The sequence below is a fragment of the Coffea arabica genome, chromosome 8e (assembly GCF_036785885.1).
Source record: "Coffea arabica cultivar ET-39 chromosome 8e, Coffea Arabica ET-39 HiFi, whole genome shotgun sequence".
Taxonomy (NCBI): Eukaryota; Viridiplantae; Streptophyta; class Magnoliopsida; order Gentianales; family Rubiaceae; genus Coffea; species Coffea arabica.
Genome location: NC_092324.1, coordinates 49,254,735 through 49,265,452, shown reverse-complemented (window position 1 = coordinate 49,265,452; position 10,718 = coordinate 49,254,735). Strand labels below are relative to the sequence as shown.

Here is a 10,718-nt window from a genome sequence, read left to right as displayed (position 1 = left end):
TCGAAAATTTCCAAATTGGCCCGCAACTGTTGTATTAGATATAGATTATCCTCTTGAAGACCTTTTTTTATATATAATATACAGGATTATTTGTTTAGCAATTTGTGCACTATTGGTAAAAGAAGACTCTTTTCTTTATTCATAGTTTTCCATTTCAAAATTTTCACAAAATCGGTGATCCAAAACAAAAGAATTACTTTGGGTGTGTTTGATAAAACCGAAACTTGAAAACTGAAATCTGAATCCATTAAGTTAGTAAATTGATAAGTACTAAATTTGATACATTTGAGTGTATATCACATTAAGTGATAAGTGAATAAATTATCACTTAATTATTTTTTGAAGCAAATTTTCCAATGTCACTTAATGAATTTAGATGTTTTAGTTTTGGTTATCAAACGCGTTTGAATATGTTAAAAATTTGAATCCATTAAATTTAAGTGATAAATTAGATCATTAAACGGGGCCTTTCTTTAGAACTCTTTCCCCTTTCCCTACTACTTTTCTTAGTCAACCAAACAAGAGAAGGTGTTAGGGTTTTTAAAAGGATATGAATCACTCTCCATTTCCTTGGTTTCTCTTTCCTCACAATTTTCCCGGAACCAAACAGGGCCTTAATCTTAAACAGGAGACGCGGTGGGAAGTGTTTCCGAATTCGACGCTGTGTGGATTGGACCAAGCGCAACCAATTTGTATTACGTATTTGCCAGCAGGATGTAAACCAGTGAATAAGGACAACTTAAAAATAGACCATTAACATAGTTTAGTTGCATTTTCAAGCCACAAATGTTTATAATTTAATTCCGTTTCTGCAACGCTTAGGGTGCAAACATGACAAAATCATAGCTAATCAAACAAGATAAACAACAAAAAGAACTCAAATGGCAGCCTAAAACTTTCTGACCTGTTTACTTAGTCGACAGATTAGCTGCAGAAGTGCCTCTTGTGCAGACTGTAAAGACGCGCAACATGAGTTTACGCAACAAATATTTCTTTTTCTTGAGCAAAAGTTTAACTAACAAGTTGCTATTTTATAGCATGACGTACTGGGGAGCCAATAATTTGCCTGTTTCTAGGTCACGAGTTCATACCTCTTACCAATTGCAGGACTAATTAATGCATATGAAAGGGAGAATGCATCCGATTCTTCATCGTAGCTAGCAATAGCATTGGACGTTAACCGATACGTGCAAGTTCTTTATTCGTGGGGAAGTCCATTGGCATCCGACAGTGTTCGTCGCTTGTTTCTTTCGGTCATTTTGCCTCTTCGTGTATACTTTTTCCTCCTATTATATATTCATTCATATAGCTCAAGCTTCCTTAATTTTTGTTAACAAGGTTTTATCTCAGCAAAATCTGATCTCGTGTCCTCATAAATCTTGAATAGAGAGGCGTGATGCTGCTTCCTTAGCCTATATACCACATTTGCGTTGGCGCTGTCATTTGCGATCAGCCAACTGCTATATTGCGACTCATGTCATCATTGCGACAATGAAGTATCTATCGGTGTAAGCAAAATATTCTGCGATATTCTTTCAGCAGCTCCAAAAGCCAGTCGGCGAGACATCATGAATTGACAAATCACCGAATATACAGTATCTTAATTAAGGTTTTTATAGTACGATTCAAGAGTCAAAGACTATTATTCAAGTTTTAACAATATAAAACCGTTATAATAGAAGAGAGAGGGGGAACCGTCCATGGAGTATCAATTAACTAATCAAGTTCCGAAAAATGTAGGGTTGGTTGATCATGGTTTCATTCCCTTATACATAGCATGCACGCACGGCTTATTTGGGTGATAGTATTGTTATGGAAAGAACAACTTAATTAAGCCACAACCCTTGTTTTATCTGCTGAATTCTTTCCTCAATTATGCAGGAAGATAAGATCGATACATTTGCATGGAATGAATAAGCGAGTTCTTGGCCTAACAAGAAGGGGAAAAAAAAAGAAGAAAAGTGGATTCTTGAAGATGGTTATAATTAATTAAAGAAAGATTTTGCAAAGGGTCGTTTTGTTAGTTACTCAATCTACCGTTTAACGAGTCTGGGATGCTAAAAGATGTCAGCATAGGCCACGTTGCGAAAACAAAGATCGAAAACGAAAGTCTTATATTGGACAGCTAGTGACATCAATGATACCTCGACTCCACGTCCACATTCTTATCATGTTCCATGCATATTTATTTTCGTTGTTCACCTGTATCTGTTTTGTGGACTGCCAATTTTTATCCAATTTTAATGAATATTTCTCTAGGATGTCAATAATGACCAGAAAAAGTAAAAAAAAAAAAAAAAGGGGGGGTGCTTTTGGGTTACTTATTCCATGATTTTAAGTTTAGTTTTGGCCTTTCATCCAGAACCAATGGCAAGCAATTGTTTTGACTTACTAGAGGGTTCACGCTAATGCCGTACAAATAAAAAAAAGCTCTCAGGGTTCTTTATTGCTATTAGTTGCTATCACTTATCAGTTGGCGTTCTGGATTCGTAATAACTTTTCTTTTGGTTATCAACATGGTGGGGGTATTGGGGGGGGGGGGGGGGGGCGGGCAGGCAATTGATGATATAAGAATAGTAGTAAATATTGGTCGAGAGATGAGGAATATTTTCAATGATCGAAAGAAGTTGGGAAGAAGAAAAGGAAAGCATCTCAATTTTCAACTGCAGGGAAACTAAAAAACTCTAAAATAAGTCCTCTACAAACCCGCGTTTGGTGGCCAAAAAGAAGAAAAGGAAAGCATCTCAATTTTCAACTGCAGGAAAACTAAAAAACTCTAAAATAATTCCTCTACAATTACAAACCCGCGTTTGATGGCCAGAACGGGAATTCAACTCAACTGGCCTTTTCTAGATTATGCCAACTAGCCTAAAGTTTGCCAAAAAGAAGAAAAAAGCCAGTTAATAAAAGAGAAGACACAGGGACCAATAAGGTCATGGATTCATGTGAGCATTTAATTTCTTTTCTTAGAGTGATAAGCGAGCGACTTGTGACTCCTATTTAGTTTCCAACCACGAATTTTTTTGCCTTTTTCTTTTTTCCTTTTACAATCCCCCCCCCCCCCCCCCCCCCCAACAACCCAAAAAAAAAAAAAAACCCTTGCTACTTGAGTGTCAAAACCAAAAATAAAAAATCATTTATGTTTTACAAAAAATTTTAAAGAATGCAGCAGTGCACTTGTCCATACAAGTCCAATTGAGCTTCCCTTCCCTCATAGTTAGAGGTGTCAAAATGGGTGACTTGGGCGGGTTTGGGTTGGGTAAAATGGGTAATGGGTATAAGTGAGTCAACTCATTTATACCCATTTAATTAGATGGGTATAAATGGGTAAGTCAAAAAATGAATTGGGTAACCCAATTACCCATTTATAACTCATTTATTTTAACTTTTTGCAAACTCATTTAAATTCATTTTTGCAAACTAAGTTATTAATTTATACCACTCTTTGTACCCATCATTAGTTTCAAATATTTACTTATAATGTTCAATAAACTTAATTACCAATTTTTTTCATTTATACTCTATGTCACAAAATTACCTATTATTTAATAATTGAATAATACGAATATAAAAATTTGAATTAAGTACTATAAAAATTAATATAAAAACTTAATCCAAAAATTTTGAACCCCTAACATTTTTTTCATATATAAATTTAAAATTTCATTTTATAAAGATAAGAAAATAGGCTAAAATTTATCATAAATTGGTAATGCTAAAAAATGAGCAAGTTAACAAACTAAGAAAAAATAAAATAATAAGATAAAACCAACAAATAATAATAATAATAATAATAATAATGTTAACATCGTGACAAAATGAAAAATTTGAAAAAAAAAAGGTAGGGGAAAAGAAGAAACTTGGGGGGAAGAGAATTTTAAATGGGTTAATTGGGTTTGATGGGTTACCCAATAATACCCATTTATTAAATGGGTATTATTGGGTAACCCATTTATACCCATATACAAAAATTTAAGATACCCATACCCATCTATTCATGGGCGGGTATGGGTAAATCTAGTTAAATGGGTTGATTTGCCACCTCTACTCATAGTATAAGAGTAGAGCAGATTGTTAATGTTAGATAGAGGTGGCAAAATGGGCGGGATAGGCGGGATTTGCTTGGGTTTGAGATGGAACCGAGTCATATGGGTTTGGGCCCAACCTTACCCATATGTGTTTTGGGACTAACTTGGGCGGGATCATTTTGGGATGGGTTTAGATTGATCCCGCCCAATACCCAAATCCATTTTCTACATATTTTTTTTCCTTTAATTCATTTTTTATTTTTATATAATTTTAATATTTTTGATTTATTAAATTTCTTTTAGTTTTATTAAATAAACATGCAAGTGCTTTATACTCAAGATTCCCACCAAAAATTGGATTAACAAATAAAGGAAAAGATAGATATACAGCCATATTCCAACATATATCAAGATGGCCAAGGTCCTTAGGATGTTGAATATTTATCCTTATCATTGTCCAAGGATGACAGGTCTAAACTAACTGAAATGCTGGAAATTCTTGTGGATAATGACTAGGAAGACTACTAGATTATATTCGCTAGTATGACTATAAAAATTGTTAAAGATAATTTTTGAATCTAAGATTCCGTTTGGATTGACTTTTTTTTTCAAAAAATAAGTTTTTCAAATACAATATTACAGCAATATACAATAACTCAAGAAACATCCCATCCATATTAATATATCAAATATTTCAAAAAAAATTTATAGTAAAAATTTTTTATATACACTGCTACAATAAAATATTTCAAAAACACCTACCAAAAACAGCTAATCCAAACGGAGCCCTTGTCATTTGAGCCCAATGGGTATCCAAGTATTTCCCATCCTTTCCCATTCATTAATGGGTATAGTTGGGATGTGTCCCAACTTAAACCCAATACCAAATTATAATACCCATCCCGCCCAAAGTTCCTTTGGGCATGGGTAGCCCATTGGGACTTGGGACAAATTGCCAGCTCTAATGTTAGACAAAACTATTTAAAAAAATTAGGCTTTAGAAATTATATTACTCTACTTAATTAGTCATCTAACAAACAATTTTTGTAGGAATTCAGAAGCTTTGTTTTTTATGGAACTCTGCTTATTCTAAAATTGTGTTTGGATTGCATTTTCCGTCATTTTTCATGGAAAAATTACTGTAGCGATTTGATATATGTGAGGGAAAAAGGTGATAGGAAAATGTGATCACGAAAAACGACAATATTTTCCGACGAAAACAAGCAATCCAAACAAGGCCTAAGTTTTTGGCGATTCATCATATAACATCTACATAACCATTACAATTAGGATTCTTGTACGTCAATTATACTACTATCACAAATTGCAATTAGACTTCCTAATCCAATTGGACTTTGCGTTCACATATATCATTATTCGTACACGGTTCTTTTATCTGCTTTGGATTCATTGACCTCAAAATTTTTTGATGGAGAAAATTTTTTAATACGAAGCAATTTTTCAGAACGATTTTCCAACCTTTGTCCAATTATTATTGATAGAGCACAAAGTAGTAGTTTTTTTACTGGGCGGACCAGGCGTTGGAAAAGGTACGCAATGCTCCAAAATTGTCAATCTCAGCGTCGGTGAGCTACTTGAAACTTGAAAGGGAAGTTCAATGTGGAACTGAAAACGGAGCCATGATTATAGCTTTGAAGACGGAAGGAAGCTTATTTCAGATGAGTTGGTAGTCAAGCTCATACAACAGGAGATGGAGGAGGAAAGCCGCAACAAAACATGCAAGTTTCTTATCGACGGGTTTCCTTCAAGTGAAGAAAACCGGATTGGATTTGACAATATTATGAAGACTGAACCCGAATTTGTTTTGTACTTTGATTGCTCAGAAGAGATTATGGTGAAGCGACTTCTAATTCTAAAAAGAAATAGTATTGCCTTGGAGTACTCACTCTCCTTGTGTCCGCAAATTTCAAGAAAAACTCACTGAAAATTTTAAAACCTTTAACATATCGGTCGCAATTAATGAAATCTACGACAGCTATCAAGATTTTAGCACCATTAGAATAATGCGTATGTGTGATAATAGCAATTCTTGAGGAAACTGAATTCTCAAAGTTTATAAAGTTATGGTAGGTGATATGTTAGGAAATTGACTTTATTTCTTTTAAGCAAATTTCTTAATTTATATGTAAGTAATTAGTTTTTTAATTGTTTAGTTATTGGAGTAATTGTCAAGTTTTATCCTATTTGTGTGAATTTAAAAATTCGAAATTATTTCCTATTATTACTTGAGTGTTGGCCAAGTAATGTATCTCATAAATAGGTAGGAGTTGTTATACTACAAAGTGATACATAAGGGTGATATGTAACTTTATACATGAGATGTGAGAGGATTCTTGAAAAATAAGAGACAGTATACAAGGGTTGAGTTTGAATTCAAATTGTATTATTGTATAAAATTTTTTTCTCATAATAAAGAATGAATTTTCTTTCCGTAGATGTAAACTCAATGATGGATGCAAATCATGTTAAATTTTGTATGTCATTTATTTTTCATACTTGCAATGTGCTTGTTATTAAATTGTTGCGTATTTGATATTTCAAAAACGCTTGGATGCCAACATGATATTGGTGATACCTAGAAGTAATATCAGCAAATTTCTGTTGCCGTCCTCGCTAGTAAATGATGGTTGCAAATGAGATCTTTTTGACGTTTGAAATGAATGATAATTTCTTAAAAAGAAAAAATAAGTAAGGAAACAAAGACAGGTAAAAAAAATGGAGAAAGGAGGGAAAGATAAGAAAACAAAAAGAAATAACCTAGTGAGCCAAATGGTCCAACTGGTGTTACCGACTAGTTTAGAAGCAAGAAGCAAACAAAAGATTTTTTTTTTTTTTTTTAAAAAAAAGAGGTTCAATTCGGGCCTTTAGTTTCTTCTGCTCAAAAAATGAACGAAGGATGCTTATGTATTTCAAACAACTTTCATGGCCACATCTAAGACTTAGGCCCAACCCAAAAAACATAGAAAAGCAATTGGGCCATGTCTTGTCTATACGGAATACGGATCTACACTGTAAGACTCATCCGCAAAATAGTTTTTTCTCTAGTTGGGTTTGTAGCAAACATGCAATTAAAGGTGCGACTGTTAGGTGTATTTTAGCCTATTTTTGATCAATTGAGATGCTCGGTGCCACTTTATCAGTTGTAACTCAGTGTCACATCTAAAATTATGCCAAGTATCCAATTAATTTAAATTACCATGTGATATTTGATTTAAATTTAGATTAACTGGACACTTGGTGTTGAATGAATAAGTGGCACTGAATTGCGACTGATTAAGTGGCAACGAAAATCTGATTTGATTTTTGATAGACAGAGTCTTATTTAGATCCTATTTGTAATCCAATTCAACACTTAAATTTAATGGAATCAGATCTTAACATATTCAGACTGTTTCACAACCAAAAATTGAATATCTAAATTAATTAAATGGTACTGAATTTTCAAGACAAAATTTACTCTCAAAATTAAGTGATAAGCTATTCAATTATCACTGACTGTGATATGTACTCAAATGTATTAGATTTAATACTTAACAATTCAATAATTTAATAGGTTTAGACTTCAGATTTCAAATTTCAGATTTTAGTTTTTAAATTTCAGTTATATCAAACGCACCCTTAGTTACGGTACCTTATTAAAACATTTCAATTTTTATAAAAACATACTTCAAAAAGACACATTCCTCCTCCTCTTGCACATCGATTCTCCCTCACTATTCCACATCTTCCCATGACCATCATCCCCACCTTTTCCACCATTCTTCTTCTTACTTTCGCCACACCTTCTTCTCCTTCTTCTTTCCTTTTTCCTCGCCACCATCTTTCTCTTTCTTTTCCTCTTTCTCTTTTTCCTCTATTTATGTCCTCACTATTCTCTCTTCCCTTACCTATTACTTACCTCCTGTTTCTTATCCGATTTAGGCGAGACTAGACCGCGTCATCTTTCTCTTTTCACCACTACTCTCTTTTTCTCCTCCACTCTCCCTTTCTTTACCCCCCTGAATTTAGATATATACACATTATCCCCTTCATTGATTAGTCAAACGTTAATGATGAATTTTTAATCTAAATTTTTGACAAAATAAAATTAATATCCATACATAATGATTGTGGAATAATGCTATCCTTTTAGTCGAAATATGAAATATCTTATTAGAAAAAATGTGGAGTCACATGATATATATATAAAAAAAGAAAAGATGGTAAAACAAAGAATCGAAAATTTTGTTTTGGACTAAAAAAGAATTTAAAATTTTCAAAACTTTTTACACTAGTTTTTCATTGCTTCTCTTTTTTTTTCTCTAAATTATAAATGGATTGGCATCATAATTTTTGCTTTCCTTTTAATTTTCACAACATTCTTACGAATCAATAAGATCCACAATCATACCTTCCTTTATATATATATATATATATATATATATATATATATATATATATATATATATATATATATATATATATATATTTTGGATTCTACACTATTTCAAAAATTAATTATCAAATAATTTTCATTCTAAATGCACTAATTAACTTTATTTAATCTAAAACAAGCATTGCTATCAATATTGAGATAAAAATATTGATCTATTTAGGCTAATTTTTTTTTGTAGATTTTCTAATTCTTTTTATTATTGAAAGAGCAAATACATTGTGTTATTGTGTTTAAATGGATTTAGTTAGAGGTACTATCGAGCCAAGTCGAGCTCGAGTAGCACCATACTCGAGCTCGAGCTCAATCAGAATCAGTGCTACTCAAGCTCGGACGAGTAAAAAAATTTAGACTCGAGCTTGACTTGTTTGAGCTCGAGTAAATAACAAGTCCGATCTACTCGAGCTCGAGTTTGAGTTTTGGAATAAATCTATAATTTTTTTTCAAAATATATAATATAAATATAATATAAAAACTCGATTAAGCTCGTCAAGCACTCGAGTATTTATTTTTGGAGCTCGAACTCGACTCGTTGAATGTAACGAGTAGCTCGAGCTCGAGCCAAGCTTTTTACCAAGCCGCTCGCGAGTTGATTGCGCCCCTTAGTACCTAGTGAAAAAATGGATATTTATTATGTCACAAATGTTACATGTGTTTATGAATGAGCTGGGGATGTTGTAGTTGTGTAAAATATAATTTTATTTTAATCCTGTCAATAAGTTAACCACAAGGGATAAAGTGTATAAATTTGGAGTTTGTCATTGGAGGAGAGGGGGTTGGGGGTCAGGGGACAAAGTGTTACTAAGGGCCAAGTTTAGAGGAGAAAAGTGTAATTAACCCTTATGTTTGTGTCTATGAGAAATTTATCTTTGCAACATCTATTGGTATTGCACTACTGCTGCTGTCTGATTCTTCCCCTCTTCCAAACTGATTCCATGCATTGATTAAAAAAACGAGCTTAAAAGCATATTTCATAGTACTAAATTAGTTCTGATGATACAAAAACCCTTTTCTTTTTCCTTCTCCTTCCTACGTGAAAAGAATAATCTACTGATGCTATATATTTTCGTTATTTTCAGGCCTGATCCAAGGAATTCGCATGCTATCGCATTCGAGTACTCGCTTTCCTTGCGTCGAAGATCGCCCGTTCGGAAAATGCGCTAGTCAGGTAGAAAACTCTTGGCCTCTTATGTCCTTTCATTAGGCAGGGCAGAATCTGCATAATGGTCCTAGGAACCCAACTTGGCCTAGCTCGGTCAAATGATTCACGTGCCTTCAGTTTTTTTTGTTTTGTTTTAAATAAGTACGCATGCAAAGATTTTTTTTTCCCTATTTTATTTTGCATGCAAAGATGTTTTGCTTCAACCTTACCAACTACATCTTAGATTTTTTATCATTTATAAAATAGTATACTATATTATTTACGTATATATTTTTAAAGAGTAGCCCATAATTCGCGTAAAAAAGAAAAGGAAACAAATTTCAAAAGTAGTGAAGGACCAAAGTGCTAAGCACTAGAAAGTCAAGGAATCGACTAAGCAAAGTCGAAATGAAGAAAAATAAAATATAAACGTTACTTAACACCTCTAGCAATCAAGCGTTCAAGCTCCAAAAACATAGAAAATAAATATAACACAATGAGAACTTGAGAATTACGATCAGAAGTATGACAATCTCAATGTAAGAGTTATTGAGCACTTGGGAAACCGGAAATCAAGTAATTAAGTTAAACAGCGGAAAAACTCAAAAGTTATGCAGCTAGCTAGCTAAGCGGAGCCTAAGCACAGATGAAGTCTGAGGGGAGTTTTTTCCCGCAAGTGTTGACGAGCAAGCTGAGTGAAATAGGGATGTTAAGGTTGATTCCAAGAATGTTGGCTCTCAGAGCCGTGCAAAGGCAAATTGCAGCTTCAAGGTCAAGAAGGCCGCCAAGTATGGAGCAGCATGGAGTATCTGGAGGGTTTCCAATAACAGTTCCAATGCTCAGCAACTTGGCACATACCCCTAACTTCAGGGCATCCCTTGGGCAACTTCCCTTAGTTGGGGTAGGGGTTGGGTTTGGAATTGGCTTTGGCATTGGTGGAGATGGTGTGTTGCATGCACTTACGAGGACAAAGAAGAAAATGTTAATAGATAGGAAAATGACAGTTGATTTGGATCTTTTCGAATCCATTTTTTTGCTCACAAAACTTTGATAATAGGAACTAGATAGGGTGACTAAATTGCGAAAAGCTTATCCA

General features: G+C 33.6%; 1 protein-coding gene across 1 annotated transcript; it reads right to left on the bottom strand.

Moving 5' to 3' along the window:
• Nucleotides 1-10,031: 10,031 nt before the first annotated feature.
• Nucleotides 10,032-10,718, bottom strand: LOC140013046 (14 kDa proline-rich protein DC2.15-like). Its single transcript, XM_072062041.1, has one exon. The coding sequence runs from the start codon at nucleotides 10,649-10,651 to the stop codon at nucleotides 10,259-10,261; it is 393 nt and encodes a 130-aa protein (XP_071918142.1). The 5' UTR covers nucleotides 10,652-10,718; the 3' UTR covers nucleotides 10,032-10,258.